The sequence below is a fragment of the Telopea speciosissima genome, chromosome 11 (assembly GCF_018873765.1).
Source record: "Telopea speciosissima isolate NSW1024214 ecotype Mountain lineage chromosome 11, Tspe_v1, whole genome shotgun sequence".
Taxonomy (NCBI): Eukaryota; Viridiplantae; Streptophyta; class Magnoliopsida; order Proteales; family Proteaceae; genus Telopea; species Telopea speciosissima.
Window position 1 is genome coordinate 1706808 of NC_057926.1, and position 20897 is coordinate 1727704.

The 20897-nt window shown below is 38.4% G+C and overlaps 2 protein-coding genes and 1 long non-coding RNA gene across 3 annotated transcripts; all 3 read left to right on the plus strand.

The window, feature by feature from the left end:
- On the plus strand, positions 1-9845 carry LOC122645826 (dol-P-Glc:Glc(2)Man(9)GlcNAc(2)-PP-Dol alpha-1,2-glucosyltransferase). The gene is made up of 8 exons (XM_043839205.1): positions 1-133; positions 229-317; positions 2123-2456; positions 6576-6849; positions 8319-8456; positions 8541-8745; positions 9350-9492; positions 9576-9845. Exons 1-8 carry the CDS (start codon positions 5-7, stop codon positions 9833-9835), a joined length of 1572 nt encoding a protein of 523 aa, XP_043695140.1. The 5' UTR covers positions 1-4; the 3' UTR covers positions 9836-9845.
- Positions 9846-14400: 4555 nt separating this feature from the next.
- Positions 14401-17288, plus strand: LOC122646068 (pentatricopeptide repeat-containing protein At3g22150, chloroplastic). Its single transcript, XM_043839540.1, has one exon. The coding sequence runs from the start codon at positions 14554-14556 to the stop codon at positions 17134-17136; it is 2583 nt and encodes an 860-aa protein (XP_043695475.1). The 5' UTR covers positions 14401-14553; the 3' UTR covers positions 17137-17288.
- Positions 17289-18233: 945 nt separating this feature from the next.
- LOC122646069 lies at positions 18234-20897 on the plus strand. The gene is made up of 3 exons (XR_006330557.1): positions 18234-18262; positions 18354-18459; positions 20541-20897. It is a non-coding gene; the product is annotated as an uncharacterized LOC122646069 (long non-coding RNA).

Genomic DNA, 20897 nt, shown 5'->3' on the forward strand with positions numbered 1-20897 from the left:
GAACATGTGGACAATTATTGCAGGGAGTGGTAGTTGTAAAGAGATGGGTAGGATGGCTGTAGCAGCAATGGTGAGCTCGTGGGTTATTCCGATTATCATAATGGTCAATCGCTTTGTTCCGGAGCCATACATGGTGATCCCTTCAGTTGTTTGTTTTCTCTAATTTTTTCTCAGTAGGCTTAAATTTTTCTGCTCCATTATGTTAACAGATGTACCTCTGTTGCACAGGATGAGATCTTCCACATACCTCAGGCTCAACAATATTGTAAAGGCAATTTCAAAAGCTGGGATCCCATGATTACTACTCCCCCTGGCCTGTGAGTTCTCCATTCCTCTTGTTTTTGTTTTTTTGAATTGGTGTGAGATCTTGATACCCTTGCATATTTTGTTGATGTAATCTTGGGCAAACCAAAAATTTCCTTTGTAAATCAGGAAAATTAAGGTTATAATTGTTACATTACCGACCACTGTTTCCTTTTAGGATTAACTATGGTTTTTTATTATGGCCATTATCTACCTGTTGTCATGGTTCTATGAAGATCTTAAGGAGGGTAGTTTCCTTATTGGTATGAATAATTGTCAGCAAAATAACTAGCAGTTAAATATTATCCATGGTATGGCAAACTGTATATCATTATTTTTGGCCGTCAGTAAAATTTAAATTGATTTATTATTATTTAATTATATGTCATATCAATTAAATAAAATCTGGTGATTTAATAACAAGATATTGGTAAAAAAAAGTGTATATGGATGTTGTGCTCAAGAATCTGGTATACTAGTCATTCCAACTGTTGGATGGATTAGTCACATGCTAAATTTTATGGTCCACCTTGTATTGGGCCCCCTTGTATTATCAGCTGTCCAACCTTTTCAAAAAGATTTATTTTTCCATCCGGTGAATTTTTTTGGGCTGAGACTTGCCAAATGAATAGAGTGATCTGGGCCAAGTGGCCCCAAATTTTGAGTGACAACACAGCTGCCAGGTGACAGAAAAGGATCCAGCTTGGCTGTGTATTGTCCATGCACTTGGACCATTGTGCCAAGATGGTGAATAAAATATTCAAAGTAAAAGTGATGTTTGCGATTGTCAGTGTTATAAATGTTCTGACAGTCATTGTTACTGGTTGTGGCTGGGATTGTGGGGCCTTCCAGCACCCAACTCCAAGTGAATACTTATTTCAATTGGAAATAGCACCACTGAGTGTTTAGCTTCATGGCTTACTGTTATGTGCCCAGTTGCATAGTCAGCAAAAGTGCATACAGGTCCATGCATGGGAAAGGAGTAGTTGTGGCGCAAGTGCGTGCATGTAAAGTAGTTTGGTGAAGTCAGGAGTCTAAGTAGTTATATGAAGTTAGGAGTCCACGTGTATGTAGTAGTTATATCTGATTAGTAGTTGCATGTAAGTGAGGTGGTAGTTGTAGAAGTGTGGGAGTAGTTATAGTACGTGGGAATTATGGGTGTTGTGTAGTAGTTCTCTAACAATGTAAAACTTTTTTAAATATCACTATCGTAATAGAATCGGCACAATATTAATCCCCAATTTTTTCTCTGATGTGAAGGAGGCAGGCTTCCTCGATAAGGCCAAGATGTCATGGCTTTGTCCGTAAAAGCCAACTTTTATCCCTTTTCTCCCCTACCATATTTTCTCTCTTTTTCATTGTATCTCCCTCCCTCTCCCGTGCACACATCACTTACAGGGCCTTTTATATGGAGGTCAGATCTAAAGGATAAATAAAATTATAACAAATGGAATTATAAAAGTATCAATAATCCTCAAATAATTGTTTGCCTATTAAATACCACATGCCTTTTTACTAGAATTTTTAATAACTAATAGTCTAATACTGCTTATGGGATAATTAGAGGAAAGAGAGAAAAGTTCCCTATAGTCCTGCATCACTCTGCTTTTAATAGAGACTAGTTATTGCATACTTAAGGTCTCTATGACTACAACCGCTGTATTTATTTCCGTTCTTATTTTTCAATCCGAAGAAATCAAAATTGCTAACATCTGTTCAGAACCAATGTTTTACCAAGTATTACTTCTCTTATATATTAGAATAATAAGCAGAAAAGGTAATGTGGGAAATTGATTTACGCATGTTAATCCTACTGCAGGTACTATCTTTCACTTGCCCATGTTGCTTCTTTGTTTCCAGGCATGTGGTGTGTGCAAGCAGCTTCATCAGTTTCTGATATGTGTTCAACTGCAGTGCTTCGTTCCATGAATGGTATCTTGGCAGTCATATGCAGCATCCTTGTCTATGATATTCTAACTCACTTGAGACCAGGCCTTGATAAAAGAAAGGCAACTTTATATACAGTTGTCATAGCATTGTATCCTGTCCACTGGTTCTTTACATTTCTGTATTATACAGATGTAGCTTCAGTAGCAGCAGTGCTTGCCATGTACCTGGCTTGTCTGAAGAAGCATTATCTAATCAGTTCAATGGTAAGGAAACCAGCTTGACTCCATTAAATAATCCATCACACATGCATTATCCTTTGCTTAGTTGATATATCTTAGATAACTCTTTTATTAATTTTTTGATTGACTTTAAGATATTTTAGAGAACAAGCAACAAATGGATTTATTAAAGGGGTTGTGAGCCTTCAATTAGAAAGGAGACACTTAAAACCCTTAGCACATGAGTTGGCAAGTAGTGGCGTTTAAAGCCTTGGTCCCTTCTTAGTTCCATCTATTTATATTAGGTAATCTTTTTTTTTTTTTTTTGGTGGGGGGGGGGGAGTACTGATATTTGCATTATCTGTCAAAAACTTGTCTTCCGTCTTTCCTTCTATGTAGCTTCTGCTTAAAATATTCCTTTGATCAATGAAACTAGGAATTACCTTTAAATAATTTCACGAGCTGGTGCTGTGAATAGTCGCATGCTCTACATAGATTCAAAGTTTAGTTTTAGGTATTACTAGGGGACTTCTTTTGTTCTCTTCAATATTTTTCTTGAAGTCCCAAAGAAAATTTTGAGGAAGGACCTCTACAACCCAAACCATGCATTTAGCAGATGGAATTATCCTTGATCTCTGCTCCCAGAATTGCTTTTTTTTTTAAAGAACTTTATTTCTTATCAATGGAGTTGAACATCTGCAGAAGAGAAGGGGCATAGGGTCACTAGAGTGGGCAGTGGGCACATTGGGAAGATCTTATGCAAGAAGGTAGATGATTCTAGCTAACATCCAACAGAAGCATGGTGCATGTTATCAGTCAAGGTGCACATTAGCTTATGGAGGGGGTTCTGTTTTGTCGACTTTTAAGTGCTTTAATAGTACATCTGTATAGGGTACCATGGTCATGGTATCATGCTCATTTCATTAGAAGTCATGTGATTACTAAGTGAGTCTCGTGTCTTCTTCCCATCCCCATACTCTGTTAAACAGTTATCTGAGAATATGCAGCATATGTGTCTCAAGGATCAAGTTAAGCTAAATCTTTTTTTTTTTTTTGGCTAGCTATCTTAACTTTTTGAGCAAGATGCTTTGTTTCAACCTAAATTTGTTTCATTTTCCCGCTCAGTTCTCTTAAAAATTGAAAGTTTGGTATCTTTCAGTAATTTCAGACTGGGAATTTGGTTGTCACATCTCCATCTCTTTTTAAGGCCTTGGTGATCCCCGCCCTACAATGAAACTCAATATTTCCCATCTGCCTGCACCTCGCTCTTTCACTACATTCTCTATCATGAGAAACCAGAATGAATTTCCCCATTTCATGGCACTGTTAGCATGTGTTGGACAAAATACTATCAGTAGATAATCTCTCTCTCTCTCTCTCTCTCTCTCTCTCTCTCTCTCTCACACACACACACACACACACACATGAGTATTCGGAAACATCTACCTCTCTTGCTTGCCATCTTTTGATGTCTCTAGGAGTGGAAAATTAGATATTGTGTGTGCTCTCAATTGCTATAATGGTTTAAAACAAGGAATTATTCTTTTATCTAGGTTAAAATGGTTGTTTTGGCCAAAATGACTCCAAAATCTGATACCTTTGACTGAAATCTCAGTGACTGCAATCAATTTGGTTAGTGGCCAAAAACTGATATTTTAGAAAGTTAGGCCAAGACAAAGTGAGATTTAAAACTTAGGTTAACGGATCCTAATAGGTGGAAAGAAAGTTTGAAATTTGTTTAAAACTTAGGTTAAGGGATCTCATAGGTGAAAAGAAAGATTGAAATTGGTCTTAAAACAAAAGTTGGAGAGAAACAGATGTAACTTACTTTGCAGCCTTTGGTCAATTATTTCTTCTCTTTCTTCTTAAAGGTTGCACAATAGGTAGATCTCTGCTGGATTTCTTCAGTTAGAAAACTTATTATTGTTCTGTCTTATTGTTATCTCTGCTTCAAGCCTAGGCTTCATCTCTTAAACAATTATCTACAATAAGTGCATCAACAACAACAATAAATGCAACTATTTTTTCTCTGGTGCTTTAAATTTGTTTTAAAATTTTGATAATCCTGCTTTGTAAAAAATAAAAAAAATCAATCTTCCTGCAATGAATCACCCCATAACACATTTTTAGGAGTCCAGAGAGATACTTATGTTATTTTCCTCCTTGCTCAGTCACGCAGATTTGTTTAGAGAGTGATCAGCTTATATTACTCCTCCCTTGTTTGCCTCCCTTACTCCTAAACGAAACATGTATACACATGCCCACCCACCCGCCAAACTTTGGAGCTTCTTAATTTGATGGCCCTGCTATATAATGTACATTCCATACAATCAATTTCCACAATCTTGAGGTTGGACGTTGATTTTTTTTCCCCTAGAATCTCTGGTTATTTTTTTCTGACAACTCCAAACAAGAAAAATGATGACCTTCTGTAATCTGTACTTTATGTGTGACATCCAAAGCTAAAGTCCTGTCTCAGTCAGTTCTTCTTACCTGCGAGGATCAAAATGCTAACACCCGCTGCTTGTTGGAGGTGCATCAGCAAAACGGCATCACAGTGAAAATCTGAGTCATCATTTCCTGTAAAAGAACTTAAAGTAAACTTAACATAGCCTTGAACTTGAGGATCTCAAGGGTGGAGAGCCTCAGCTCTTAGTATTTGATTATGGTCTATGTGGCAAGGTTCAAGAAGAAACCCTAGTCAAAACCATTTTATTTCAGGTTTCAACTGACTTCTGGTCGAAAATCTGCAGGGGTTCGATGGTGGATTCGTTTTACTATTTCGGTGGTTAAACGACCATATTTTGGGCTAATACTTGGCAGAGGCCCTAGTTAAGCATCTCTAAACATAGTGAGACCTTAAGATTGTTGAAAAACACACTCAAATTTTTAGTTTGGTTTCGTACCATAGTCCCTAGGTTGGCAGTGTTTGCCATACCATGCCTAATATTTACTTTAAGATAACCTAAGTCACACATGATTTAGTATTATAACATACCAAATATAAAGAAACTGGTTAAAATATGCAATTGCAAGTGTCAAACGGAGAAAAATCATTTAATATTACTAAATGTTAGAATATTACATCAAAGGTGCAATTGTACAATCACCGACACTGACTTCACAAATCACAAGTTCACATGAAGGCCCAAAGGTGCAAATAAGCAAAAGTTCCCTGCCTTTCCTCCTACTCTATGTCAATACCATGGAGTTCCGGGCAGGCTCGAAAGATGAGAAAGATTGTTGCCATCGACGAAACCGATCCTCTGATTCGATCATAAAAGATGGCCATGTCATGGTATGTCAGAAGAAAAGCTCAAAGTCCATCACAACAGCTTTATATGTCTCATCACCCAGATATCCTAGGTAGCCCAACCTCGGATATAGATCACTGTTAGGAAGATGATGCAAATGTGTCTCCCCTGACTGATAGGGCCGTTGGGGCCCTGGGAAGAAGAAAATGCTATCAACAAAAAGTGCCACACCTTGTGACTGATCATCATGAGTAATACAAAATGAAAACAATGAAGAGCCATGCTGATAAACCTCACCATACCCGACGCTAGATATGCCTTTGGGAAATTATGATGCACGCCACTGTCCCGGCTGCCTGAACCCACTACTACCTCAAACTCTGAATCTTCAACTAATCTCCCTTAAACCTTCCAAATCTTAGTTGTAGTGATTTATTCAAGCTTCTAACAACTTGTTCCACAAAGAATTGAAGGTGGAATGACCAAAACCCACTTAAAATTGAGGTTTAACCTTGAGAGCAGGTTTCGCACGAGTCATGTCAAAATTTCAGTATAGGTCAATCGAAACAGTGAATGTCTTGATCAAATGTATGTATTTATATCATGTGATTATAACATTTCGGCAATACAAAACGGCACGACAGACTCTACCCTAGGTTTCGACAAAACTTGGAAGTTTTGGTCGAAATCCTAAATGCCTAGTGAGTCACTTGATGTTTCGTGCTGGTTCAAGTTGAAACCGAAACCGGCGACTTCTTGAACCATGCTATGTGGTAAAGGAATTGCTGAAGATAAGTAAGAATTGTTGTGCAATTTGAAAAGGAAAATTTGATTCAGCAATATACCTTTTTCTTTTTGATAGATTTTGACTAGTGTTAGTTTCCTCTTACATCCACCTTTATTTTGACAGCTTGGAGCCTTGGCAGTATTCATTCGGCAAACAAATGTTATATGGATGCTTTTTGTTGCATGCACTGGGGCTATTAATTTTTTGCTAGCTCCTAATCGAAAAGATATACAATTGAATGATGCTGGTCTATCAATCAGGAAAAGTATTCAATTAACTGACAATAGAAGTGTTCCAGGATACTTGAACCTGAGAAAGCGAAAGAGTAGTGGTGCTATGAATGTTGCCAGCCATTCTATGTCCGTAATGAATACCTCTTCATTGACTCATTCTTCAGGTTTTGTGCTTGCATCTCCTTCAAATGTAAACTTTTCGATGGTTCTTATGTTGTTGCCTAGTTGGGTTTTGAATATCCTTATGACTTTTTGCGAAAGATATATTCTATTTATATTATATTTTCATTTAGTGGTGTAACTTTAGACATATGACATGGTAATGGATCTTTTAAAAAGAATTGATGTGAACTTCAACAATTTGCTTCATCATATTCAGATATTTATTCATGTTTTTTTCTTTACAATCACATTTTGTTGTAATGGCTGTGCCCAAATTCCTAGTGATCTACTCGTTCACTTTAAAGAAGCTGCATGGTAGAATCTCTCTTTGGTACATCTAGGTGCACCTAATATCCAATGGTAATGTTTTAGAATAGCTTCTACTTTGAATGGGTCATGGGCATTATATTTTTGGGTTTACTACTGTAATGGGCCATATGGCCAATTCTATATATCCAAATATTAGGAATTTAAGTTGTATACGCGATTAAGTAGTTCGTTTCTATTTTGTAATGTTCTAGAATAGCTTCTATTTTGAAGAGAGACTTAAGTTGCAAGGGCTTTACCAAAAAAAACAAAACTTAAGTTGTAAGGGATTTTCCTTACCACATGAAGGGTTTCCTATTTTGCTTGTTTCCGTGAAGTTATAAATAAAGAGTAGGGGATCATACCCACTACCATTGATTTGAAAACTTAATTTAGCCTTGACCTTGTGAGTTCTGTGAGAGACAGAGCATTGTTTTGTGGGATTTAAAACTGCTCTACTTGTTCAGCATGTGGCAGTCTGGATGGTCAGTTGAGCTGCTGGGCAGCTGTGAGTGTGTCAGTCAATCATGGGCAGAGATGCTTGAGTTGTGTTGTCATTGTTGGCAACACCCTCTCTTAACAGTATCTGAGAGGTGCAGCCATGCAGGCAGCCAACTCTCTCATAAATGTGGGTCTGGTATTTTGAAGCAGCAGTGTTCAAGCTCAGTATGCTGGGGGTATGTTGAAAGAAGCCTAGAGTATTGTAGTGCAGTGGCAGGTAGCAAAGCTTGAAGTTGATGTGCAATGGTTTGCCGTGGTATTTTGCATGTGACAGTACCTTCAATAGAGTTTTAAGTTGTCTTCGAGGCAGATTCTGTTGAAGCTCAATGGATGAAACTTTTAGCTCTCAAAGTTGGTGTTGCAATGCCTCAGAAATCATATCAATCCAAGTTTCGGTGGGGGAAGGTAATTCAGTTTTACAGAACACTGGATTACTTTTGTGGCACACTGAAAAATGCCACTACCCCACTACCTCCCAAAACGGGGCGAAAATTTCTTGGCACAATGTCTGTTCTATGGCTTCTATAAAATCTTTCCATGAAATACTTGAACTATTGACTGGTATATTCAGAATTAATGACAGTGATACGTCATGCTTTAAGAAGTTGTTGTTGATACGTCATGCTTTAATTTTAAAATAGCATACTGGCATTTTATATTGCAGGTCTGTTTGATGAATTTAGCACCATCTTTTTTAGATTGTGGCACTTGAAGTGGGAGATTTTGCTGCAGTTCGGTCCATTCTTGTTGGTATTGCTGGCCTTTGTCACTTTTGTCCTTTGGAATGGAAGTATAGTTCTTGGTACTATCAACTTAAATCTCCCATTCCTTCTCTGTTCATTAACTAAAGTGTTTATCTGACATTGCATAATTCATGATATTGCAGGTGCAAAAGAAGCTCATTCTATCTCCCCACATTTTGCACAGATAATGTATTTTAGTCTGGTTACTGCTCTGGCCATGGCTCCATTGCATTTCACTCTAGGCCGAGCTAAAGTCTTATGCAGGACATTGTGGAGAATGAGGCCCATGAGTTTCATTAAAGGGCTTGTGGTTCTTTTGGCTGGGTTTCTTGCTGTACATTTTTTCAGGTACTTGAGGTGAATTTTTATAAGGTCTGTAAATGCAAATATGATTTTCCCTTCAGCTCCATTTCTTTTGGACGTAAAATGGCCGGAAGTTAAGAATGTAAAATATTTTTCACTACAGAAGTTATCTCATCTCAAAGAAACATATGGAATGTACATTATATAGCAGGGCCCACTATTTCATGCCCCAAAACTGAATGAGACTATTTCTTTAATGAATGGTTTCATGTTCTTCACCAGCCATGTTATGTCCAAAGAAACAGAGTTTTAGACGCAATCCCAGTTTTCTGTTTAGCTATGTGGAAAATGTGACTGGGGTTTGGGTTGGGGCATGTTGGTTTGGATGCCCTACAGTCCTATAGTAGAGTTTTCTTAAATTTATAATGTAGTTGTAAATTATTGTGGCTATTAATCTGTGTTCTTTTTTATAACTTTGTTGTTACAACTTTTTTTTTTCTTTTTCGGTGACTGGCTGAATGGTCTCCAATACTATGCATGCGATCTCATACTTCCTTTTCAAACTTTTTTTTTTTTTTGGTGTGTGGGAGGGTAGGGGGGGGGGGTCATGGGGGATTCATACTTGCACTCAATTAATTTTCCCTTGCAGCATAGCACACCCATATCTCCTTGCTGACAACCGGCATTACACTTTTTATGTCTGGCGGAAGGTTATGAGAGCTCATTGGTCAATGAAGTACATTCTGGTTCCTTTTTATGCTTACTCATGGCTTTCCATATGCAGTAACTTGGGTCAGTAACGAATCTCTTGGCATTCAGTTTGTCTTAGTTTTCCTAATGACACTAAGGAAATTGTTTCTGTTCATTTTTGGCAGGAAAGGTTCAAAAGAATATCTGGATATTGGTATTTTTCTGCGCCTCTGCAGCAGTTCTCATCCCTGCTCCATTGATCGAGTTCAGATATTTTACCATACCATTCTTTTTTTTGATTCTTCATTCTCAGATTAAAGATGACAAAAGTTGGTTCCTTATGGGGATCCTTTACATAGTAGTCAATACCTTCACAATGCTGATGTTTTTGTTTCGGCCTTTCCATTGGGACCATGAACCTGGGATCCAGAGATTTATATGGTAGCTATTTCCAATTTCCCAAGTAATTGCAAAATCTTCACCAATTAGTTTTTCTGAACCACACTAATTGAACCTTATTGCAAGTCCTATCCATCAAAACCTAGCCAGAATATGAGAGTGAAGGTGCTGTTCTTTGGTTGTGATTAATAGAACGGCTGCTCACTTCTTGTTTCAAGTTGTGTAGTCACCGAATAAACGCGTATATGATATGTTACATGTGACGAGCCAAAATGAATGGCTTTTAACTTCCTTGATTTTTCCAACTTACTTAGCCAGTAAGAACTTCAACTGCTTCAATTTTTTATTGTATTTTTTGGGTTTTTGTTATTCAACCTGTAATATTGTTGTTTCCGTGGCCAAGGGTTGTTTTATTGGTGCTTCCATAGATCATTGGGGTGAGCCAGGTGGCTATGGGCTGGGTTTCAAACCAGCTTGAACACAAAGATCAAGTATCAAATCTCTCACTCTTTGCCTCCCCCCCCCCCCCCCCTCCTTTCCGTTCCCCTCCCCTCCCCTCGCCCTCCCCCTTTTTTTTAGGTAGAAAGGTCAAACTCTGACCCATTAAAAAATTAGGTTATGGTGTGTTTTTGGCGACAATGGAGAGCTTGGTATGGATTCAGATCCTCTCCAGCACATCCGGTGTGCATCCGATGGCTGGGCATGACTAGATAAATGGAGTGGAGACAGATTTCAATTTGTAGACGTCCAGTGCTCCTCTGACCTTTGATAAATGTATTCTACTGCACTAAGGGAATACAAGAACACAAGTAGTGGTTTTGTAATTGCTTGTTAACTACTTCAATATTAGAGCTTAGGGACCAGCTCAGAATGTCAATAAATTGGAATTCTTCATATATAGAATATATTGTGGAACTATAGCTTTTGACTGCATTCCCTGTGAGAGACTTTGATATGAATCTTTTCATCACATCAAGAAACAGCTTTGGGGTACCAAGTTCAAATCAAAAGGTTACTATCAATGATAAGGCTTTGCAGCCAATTAGTTTCAGGTTTGATTTTACTTTAGATTCTAAGAACACATCACGAGAAATGCAAATAAAAATGTGCATCAGATTAGAATTGCACCACCCAATTTTGCTTCATAACACTTGTTTCCATAGCGTTGCAGCACCTCAATCATTCAACAGCAGAATGAGCAAAAGCGGAGGCTGGTCTTTGGTGTCAATGAAGAAGTGAACAAGCTGTTCTACAACACTCAAGGCCATCTGGTCAGTGCTTGAGGATGCAGAAGAGAAACAAATGCGAGAAAAAGATGTGAAGGACTGGCTAGAAGAGATCAAAGATGCATTCAATGAACCGGATGACATGTTGTATGAATGGAGAACCGAGATTCTCAAATAAAAATTTGAAGGGAGAAAGAATGCCTCCCGGTTGCACAGCGCGGCGTGTGTGTGTGCTCACACACAGTCGCATGCAAAATGACCTACACACCCCTGGTCCTTTCCACCTTTCAGGGGGGTGTGTCACTGTGCCAGTCATTTCATATGCTGGACATGTGTCTGGCGCAGACACACACTGCGCTACGTTCCTTTTCCCAAATTTTGAAGAGGAGAACAAGAACAACAAAAAGATTAGTACCTACATTTTCACTCCTTGCATTTGTTTCAATCATGTCTTTTCACACCATAACACTGATCGTAATGTTAAAGAAATAAGGAAAAGACTAGATTCCATTGCAATTGAGAAAGGTATTAGAAGTGGAGAAGGGCTAAGAGGAAGCAGAACACCTGATAATTACTTCTATGATTGATGTATTAAAGGGGTCCCTCTAGACGTCTATGCCTAGTGCAATATACATGGGTTACTCCATGTGATAGAGAACCACACATACATCTAAATAAAAGGAGACTGACCCGGTCGAGCAGTACCTAGAGATTTGGAGCAAACTTTTGTCTTATCCATTAGAGTCAATTCTCTTCCCCTAAAGGAGGAGACATTTATGAGTCAAAAAGAGAGAACTCTAATCACTATACCTCTCTATCAAGACTCGAATCCGGATGACAACAACCAATTGAAGTTGGAGGAAACCCTCAAGAGAGGATTTTGGTATTTCACAACCTGTGGTACCTATAGAGGTAATACATGAGTGGGACCACGTGACAGATAGTTGAGTGTTATTCTTTCACTATATGTGATTCTTTTCTTTTAATGGATCTCCTAGGGTTGCAGCCTGGTCGAGTTAGGATATCACAGCCCAAGCCCAGTCCTACCGAGCTCAACCCAACCAAGCTCGGCCCTAATTGACCTTGGTAGCCCTTATTTTTGTCATTATAGGGCTAGGTTAGGTCAAGCTAGCATTGTTTTAGTTTACTGAGTGTATGATATTATTATCTTTAATTATATATTACATATTTATATATAGAAGGCCAGACCAACCCGAGCTCAGCCCAGGCCCGACTTGCTCGGCCTGACCCTATCCTTGGCCTGGAAATCTCAACCCTAACCTAACCCATGGGCTGAACAGCCAAGCTTCAACCCCTAGTATTTCCATTATATAAAAAGGGAAAGAAAATGCTACTAGACACAGTCACACAGGAGCATGCAAAAATACCGCTCAGCCCCCAGCGAAATAAAAAAATCTCATCTAAACCAATGCTTTTGTGCGCACTCTCATTGGCCATTGCATTGATGCAATGGCTACATGACCGGTTAATATTCTCTTGCCAAAAAAAAAATATGTCAGCACATGACAGTTAGAACTTCACAAGGTTTGCTAACCCTTTTGAATATTCTCTTGGACTTTGACAGTTCAAATCATAAATCCAACCCAAGATAAGTCCATAGGATTTCAGGTTAAGGGCCCCATATTTGTGGCCCAGCCAATTTTACTTAATTAACGTATCTTTGGATTTCAAATTTCAAGCTTGTGGCCATGGGCTCTCCATTTCGCCGTTTGACAGATAAGGAGAAACTACAATGAATTGTCCAGAATCGATTCTCGGGTCAAGAGTCAAGACTCAAGAGGCAAGCTAAAGGGTGTCTGTTGCGTTCGCGCCACTTTCTGTTTGCTCTCCTCTCTCCTGCTTTTGCCTTTTCACTTCTTATCTGAAGGGGAATATCACATTACCACCACAAGTCTTAGGAAGACAAGAAGAAAATTTCGGATTGTTGATAATTGCACGATCGTCTGGGGTTCGCTAATCGATTTAATCATCCGAAGACTACAAAAAGGTTAGTTGATCAACCCTTTTACGTTTATTTGATTTTAATCTAACGAATGGAACCACGCAGTACAGAGTAAAATATAGGATGCTGGGGGTGTTAGTTTGAGCAATTTTATGGCTTTTGGGCGCGATAAATGAAGTGTCTTTTTTAGTTGATAAATTTCATTGAAATCATGAGGAGTGTTAATTTTAACGACGCATGACAGGTGTTTGAGTTTTTGTCTAAGAGAGTAAAACGGCTCTTTTGCTGTTCTCTATCTTCAGAATTTTATACGGCCAATGTATATTATATGGCAACCCATTTAGTTATGTCCGGTGGCAGGATGATTTGGCGATTCCGACCAGATATAGGACCATATTGGCTGTTTGTCAAATTCCAGATTAAAACTCAATCAAATACATTCCCATGTATGTCCACGAATCCATGCATTTTCAGTTGTCCATGCACCCTTCCATAGCCCTCAGTTATACATGTATTTCAAAGCTTTGTTTTGGCCAACTCCAATTGACCTGAAGTTTGACAGGGTCTGTGAGGAAACTTGGGATCTACATGTCAAAAAAATTTATGCTCCATCCGACATGCCAAATACAGTTTTTGGGCCGACCAGATATACTTTCACCCAATATTTATATGACAGACCGACAGTTTATGGAGCAACACATCATTAGCTTGTGCAAATAATAGTTTTTAGCTTTTGTTTTTCCTTTTATTTTATTTTTTTTGACGGTGAAAAGGGTTGTTTATATGATCTTGCACGTGCAAGTGATTGACCAAATACATAATAGTCCTTCAAGATTTATGAGGATGGAGAGAGTTTTACATTTCAGTTTTCATGATATTTAGTAAATTTTAGGATTTGAAGAACCGAATGATGTAAGAGCGTAGGACTCATTACTAGAGATGGCTGCTAAAATTGCAACTAGTACATTTACAGACTCCTCATTATTTTCAATTGAAATAAGTTACTTTAGTCTTACTCTCTAGATAGATGGTTTTGTTTCAATTATATTGAGAAGCATAAAAAATTACCTAGATCAGAAGTCGTGCTTGGAACGCTGGTCAAGTGCTCACTTGCTGAATGCTTGGTCATGGGTTCAAGTCCTGGAAACAGCTTCTTTGGAAACAAGGATAAGGCTGTCTACATTTGACCTTCCCCAGACCCTGCTAAACATGGGAGCCTTGTGCACTGGGTACGGCCTTTATAAAAAATTATCTAGATCGTTGCTATTTTTAAAAAAAAAAATGAACAAGTGCTTTCCCCATTTGGATTCTTCACAATGAGAACCATGTGTTTTTACACTTGCAACTCTAACATCCTGTGAATAATTTTTCTTTCATTGTCATCAGCTTTTTCTCCAAGGAAACTACCTGTTTAATATATGGGATTTCTTATTTTATTGCAGCAGACAACATCCACTTTATTGTCACAGCTCATTCGACTGAACAAGTTTCTTGAGATAGGATAAGACTCTGTATCAGCTGCACATACAATAGACATGCCCCCTCACTAGTGGGGAAGACGAAGGCCAACAACCCATGGCCTCAAGGTCCTTCACACTGCCTCCTGTCCCCATCCCTAACTCATATCATAACCCTTGTAAACCTTACCGACTCCATAACTGTTCGTATTCAATCTCTCCAATAGAAAATCTTCCCACCAAAGTACAAGATAAACAACAATCTCATATTATCAGTGAAAACTCTCAATCTCTTCTACAAACAGAGATATCCTCAAAGTCTAAACCTAAGACTCCCACAATTCGATCCCGTCTCTGCCAATTATGCCAAGAAGGACAACCTGAGGTTGCTCGCCACCTCTTTGATACCATTCCCCGCCCCACAACTGTGCTTTGGAACACGATCATTATTGGGTTCATCTGCAATGGCATGCCTAATGAAGCCCTTCGATTCTATGTCCGAATGAAGAACTGTCCCAACACACGATCTGATTCCTATACTTATTCTTCCGTGCTTAAAGCTTGTGCTGAAACTCAACAATTAAAATTTGGAAAATCTGTACATTGTCAGATTCTTCGTTCTCATGCAAATCCAAGTAGAATTGTTGGTAATTCTCTTCTGAATATGTACTCTAATTGTTTGAGCCCATCCTTTGAAATCCAAGAAGATGGAAATGGCAGTGGAGTTTTCAAATTTTCTCAATCTGATGTTGTACAGACATTGTTTGATGGTATGATTAAGAGAAATGCAGTAGCATGGAATACTATAATTGCATGGTACGTCAAAACAGGACGATTTGTTGAAGCTTTGAAGCAATTTAGGATGATGATACATATGGGAATAAAACCAACAGTTGTTAGTTTCATCAATGTCTTTCCAGCAGCGGCAAGTAGTGGGGATCAGAAGAACTCCAGTGTTCTGTATGGTTTGCTTCTCAAAATGGGTAGTGAGTTTGTTAGCAATCTTTTTGCTGCAAGTTCAGCAATTTTCATGTATTCAGAACTTGGAGACATGGTTTCTGCAAGGCAGATATTTGATTTGTCAACAGAGAGAAATATAGAAGTTTGGAACACCATGATTAGTGGGTATGTGCAAAATGATCTCCCTGCTGAAGGTATTAATCTATTCCTTAAAGTCTTAGACTTGTATCAGATTATTCCTGATAATGTAACTTTCCTCACTGCTTTGACAGCCGTGTCACAGTTGCAGCAACTGCACTTTGGGCTACAGCTTCATGCTTATGTGATTAAGAATTTAATGGCATCAAATGTTGTTATTTCAAATGCTCTAATTGCTATGTATTCGAGGTGTGATTTTGTTGAGGCTGCATTCACGGTTTTCGATAAAATGCCGGAAAGGGATCTTGTCTCTTGGAATACCATGGTTTCTGCTTTTGTACAGAATGGATTGGACGACGAAGGATTGATGCTTGTGTATGAGATGCTGAAGCAAGGATTCATGATTGATTCCATAACAGCCACAGCTCTACTTTCGGCTGCATCAAATCTCAGAAATCAGGAAATTGGAAAAGAGACCCATGCTTATCTCTTCAGGCATTGGATTCAATTTGAGGGAATGGACAGTTATCTTATAGATATGTATACGAAGGCTGGTTTGATTGATGCCGCAGAAAAGCTTTTTGAGAAGAATTGTGTTCATGATAGAGATCAAGTCACTTGGAATGCCATGATCTCTGGGTACAGTCAGAATGGGCAGATTGAACAGGCTTTAATTGTGTTCCGGCAGATGCTCCAACAACAGCAGTTGCCTAATGCGGTTACACTCGCATCTATCCTTCCAGCCTGCAGTCCAGTTGGAGGAGTTGGTGTTGGGAAGCAGCTCCATGGGTTTGCGTTTCGCCACACCCTGGATCAAAATGTCTTTGTTGGTACAGCACTAATAGACATGTACTCAAAGTGTGGTGCAATCAGTTATGCTGAAAGAGTTTTCACTAGACTACCTGAGATAAATTCTGTCACATACACCACTATGATCTCAGGCTATGGCCAGCATGGACTGGGTGAGAAAGCTCTGTCTTTGTTTCAGTCGATGCCACTCTCTGGCATGAAACCTGATGCCGTCACTTTGGTTGCTGTCTTGTCAGCTTGCAGTTATTCTGGATTGGTTGATGAAGGCCTCCAAATATTTGAATCAATGGAAGATGAATATATGATTGCACGCAAACCTGAGCACTATTGCTGTGTTGTGGACATGTTAGGAAGGGCCGGGATGGTCATGGAAGCCTATGAACTAGTTAATGAACTGGGTGATGAGGGTAATGTAGTGGGACTTTGGGGTTCACTTCTTGGTGCTTGTAGGATACACAAAAAGTTTGAATTGGGGAAAGTGGTTTCTGAGAGGTTGCTTGAGATGGAGAAAGGAAATGGCATGGCTGGCTACCATGTTTTATTGTCAAATATTTATGCTGAAGAGAGAAAGTGGGACAATGTTGAAATGGTGAGGAAAGAAATGAGAGAGAAGGGTTTGAGGAAGGAGGCAGGTTGTAGTTGGATTGAGATTAGTGGTGTTGTAAATTGCTTTACGTCTAGGGATCAAAAGCATCCTCAGTGTGATGTAATTTATGCAAAGTTGGAAGAATTGGCTATGGAGATAAAAGTGGCTGGTTATAAGCCTTGTCTCAGTAGTGAATATGAAGAATGAACCAAGGCATAGAGCAGTGTTTGACAGCCATGGCATGATGCGTTCTCTGTTTCATGTGTTTCAGTGTTTGCACTGTAGCTTATTTTCTGTTCCAACACTTCAAATGGAGAGAGGATATTCTAAATATCTCTGTAGCCCCCATTGTTTCCATTGAAAATATTATTTGAAAATTGTCTTGACATTCAGATTGTCAGTTGCAAAATCTGAACATAACGATTTCTAATTACCTCTAAATGCCAAAAGCCCATTCTGCACAGCCTTGCTTTCCTCATCCTCTCCACCCAAACCCTCAAACGGGAAGGGAGCGAGACCAAGCCGGTCCAGACAGAGAGTAAGCCCTTACCACATGTCAAGTTTAATAAATTAATGCAGCCTTAACCAGAGAGATTAATCTGCGCCTTTGATTTTAGGCTGCCAGTGGCACTGAACGATCTGTGATCGGCTCTGGACCAATGGCCCTCAGTGACATTATACTTGGTCCTTCCACTTGCTGAATCGTTTTGTCAGCAACAAATTGCCTCTGCTCTGGTGAGTACAGTGTTTGACAGAGTACCTCTCCCCGCCTCCCATGTCCATGATGGTGGCTTTAATATCTTCTTCTTTTTCTCAGATTTCATATGTTTTACCTTATATTTTCTTCTGGTTTTTTCCATTTATATAAATGATTGGTAGTGGATTTATTTTTTGGTCATTATTTTCATTTCTACAAGAACAAGAGTATTTTTTCTTTGGTTTGGTTGATTTTGAAGCGGTTGCCTCTTTCTAACTTTTCTTCCCTGCAAATATATCTATGGTGGGTAATGAAAGGATATACAAGGTTGTTTGGTACATGTTTAGTAATATGATTCTTTTGCATTTCCAAAGGGAGGCCTGTACTCTCTGCTTTATTCTTGTTTGATTTCTGGTAATCACAAGTCTACTTTAATGTAAAGGTTGATATAGTCAAGATTTTGACTATTTATTTTGCACCATGATCTATTTGCATTTTTTGGTGGTGACCCCAATATGAGAAAAATGAATGTGTCAAAATGAACTCCAAAGCACCATTGATGATCTTAAGATACATTCAACTTCTTCCATGTTGCACCAAAAAGAAAACCTTCTTCCATAAAGAGAAAGTAAATAGGTGAAATTTCATTCCCCAAGATTCACTTATAGATAACTATTGCTAGCATACATGGAAACTATTGGTATTTTGTAACTGATTGAATGGGCAGTGCACTTGTATTCCACCTGAAGAGGAAGGCCCCTGACTGATGCTGTTTGTCCATTAGTCTGGCACATTTGGGCTTGATGCTTTGAATATCTCCATTGATCTTTTAAGTAGGAACTATGATGTTTTCCTCCCTTAGTCTGTCATTTGCTTTTAGTTATCCGGGATAATCCATTGCTGGAGCTCAATTACCCAAAGCAATGAAAACTGACTCAGAATTTTCAGACAATGGTGTCTGAAGAACTGGTTTGACAAGCTGTCAGAACAGAAAAATAATGATACAAGGAAAATAAGATTTTTTACCCAAAAAAATTAGTTAAGCCATTAGTTGACCTGCTTGGTGCTTTGATTTTCTCCATTGTTCTTCTAAATAAGAAGGTGAGATTTTTGACAGAAAGTAGGTTTGGTGTTTGTGGGAATAAATAGTGAAAAATAGCTCACAAAATTTTTAGTTGGAGGAATCGGGTTTTGGGGTTATTGAGAAATTTGAGGCTGATATTAGTTTATTGAAACAAAAACTATGGTCTCACAATCAATCAAAGAAGTTGTGGTTTTAGGCTTAATTCAAGGAAAGGGCTGAAGGGTATTGGAAATTGGAGGTAAATTAGTGGTGCAGCTAGAGTGATTCAAAATCTCTTTGGAAATTATTGGTTCTCTCTTATCTCTTTTCTCTTTCCTCTAATTATGCTTTTGGGCCTTTTGTTTCTTCTTCAGTTCCTTTCTTTGATGATTGTTCTTTGAGTTGAGAGGCTGTTCTCTTAGAGCTAATTTAAGTGGTATTTTATGTTAGTTTTGGCATTTACTTATTTTTATTGGGGTCAATTGTTTGGTAGAATTTACCATACTTATATGAAAGTAGTTCCACTGGAATTGGGCAATTCCTGAGTTTGTCGTCTTTTCTTAGCATTAGTACTAGTAGAATTAAGGTTTGCTTTGTGTCTTTACCTTCTTATCAACTTTGACTAGTTGGGGTTCTTCCTGTGTAGAAGCTCTCATATTATTATAGACTACCCTTGGTTTGATTTTTTTTTTCCTTCAACCGATATATCAATTCTTGTTTTCACCAAAAAATATATCAGTCCTTTTTTTGAAAATTTTTGGAGGAAAATTTGCTTTTCTTCTCCCAATTTCCTTCTTTTTATTGCATAAATCTGCCCACTAGTCATATGAACTTTTGCTAGGAATTGATTTGTTAAGTTCTAACTCTACATTCCAGAAAGAAAGAGGTAATGTGGTCCTTGTGCTGTAATGAAAAAAAAAATCCTCCAATCTCTTCATTAATTGAGTGAGGGAAGTGATTTGTCACAAAGTTTTGTGCAAGACAAAAGACCCAAAATGGTTGTTCCTCACTGGAGTAATGGCATAGTTCCCACCTTTTTCTTATTATCAGGAACAAAATAAGTTCTATTCAATTCTCAAAACAAAAGCATAATTGCAATTGTGATAGAAACAATAACATATATCAGCTATACATCCAAAAAAAAAAAAGATGTGGAAAGTAAAATACATCAGTGCTGGAAGAGATACCATTTCTATCTACCCTGACAAATTGTTTTGGAAGCCAAAGACCCCTCCATTAGAGAGTGGCTAGAGCTAGCACATATTCTGGTAGCACTCTATAATTGTTCTCAAAAACCCTTCATTTCCTCTCCTTCCAAAGTCCCAAAATCACAGCTTGTGATATTAAGTTCCACAATGTACTTCCTGTTTTCTGCAAAGGGACTGAAGTGACCCTGAATAAATAATTCACCAACATCTCCAGGCCATGTCATATGCATCAATGGGATATTGGTTTAATTATGTGCTGGGGAAAACTCGAATATTTTGGATCTGCTTCTTGTGTAAAATTTCTCCAATGACCTTTCCAAAAGGACTAAAAGCCAACCACCAGAGAGAGAGAGAGTAGACCAGGAGTGCCTCTTGAAAAATTGAGGTCAATTTTCCATAGTTTTTCTCAAGATATTTAGTCAAAAATGTGTTGGATTGCATGTAGTGGAACTTGTGTCTTAGCTTTGGATTGTATTTCATGGGCTCTTATTTAATCGTTTTCATCAAAGGATGTTAAGCCCTGTAGACATTTAAATTCCTCATGTCTAATTAATAAATCTCCAATTTTATATGCTAGTCTTCGTCTAGGTTTACGTTTTCAGTGAAAATGGATAATTAACTACACCTTTTTGTTTACAGAGAGACAAGTGGAGAAAATTGACACCTTGCTAAACTTGGTGGAGACTGAATTTGGCTTTATGTCTGTTCTAGTTCTTTTGGCCACAAGCAAGTGGATGGTCTTCTTCATGCTATTGAAAATCTTTTGAAGGCACAAATGACAGTGAATTGGCTGTTATTGATGCAATGGCTGCAGCTGCACACTCTTTAATAATTTCTATTGGGATCTTCCATGGGACTTTGCAGATTGAGAAGGCCATTGAGTTTATCAGACTTGAAGACGACCAACAGGTTCTTTTTGGCCCCCTCCTCTTTTCTACACACGCACACACATCTATATGTAGGTTTTCATTCTCCTTTTTGGGTCCTGTGAAAATCTGAG

Bases quoted from the DNA above. Each gene is read 5' to 3' on its own strand.
- LOC122645826 (XM_043839205.1), top strand. From the start codon at position 5: ATGTGGACAATTATTGCAGGGAGTGGTAGTTGTAAAGAGATGGGTAGG. The intron at 134-228 runs GTGATCCCTTCA...TCTGTTGCACAG, and splicing joins TTGTTCCGGAGCCATACATG to GATGAGATCTTCCACATACC. The intron at 6,850-8,318 runs GTTTTGTGCTTG...TTTATATTGCAG, and splicing joins TTCATTGACTCATTCTTCAG to GTCTGTTTGATGAATTTAGC.
- LOC122646068 (XM_043839540.1), top strand. From the start codon at position 14,554: ATGGCCTCAAGGTCCTTCACACTGCCTCCTGTCCCCATCCCTAACTCA.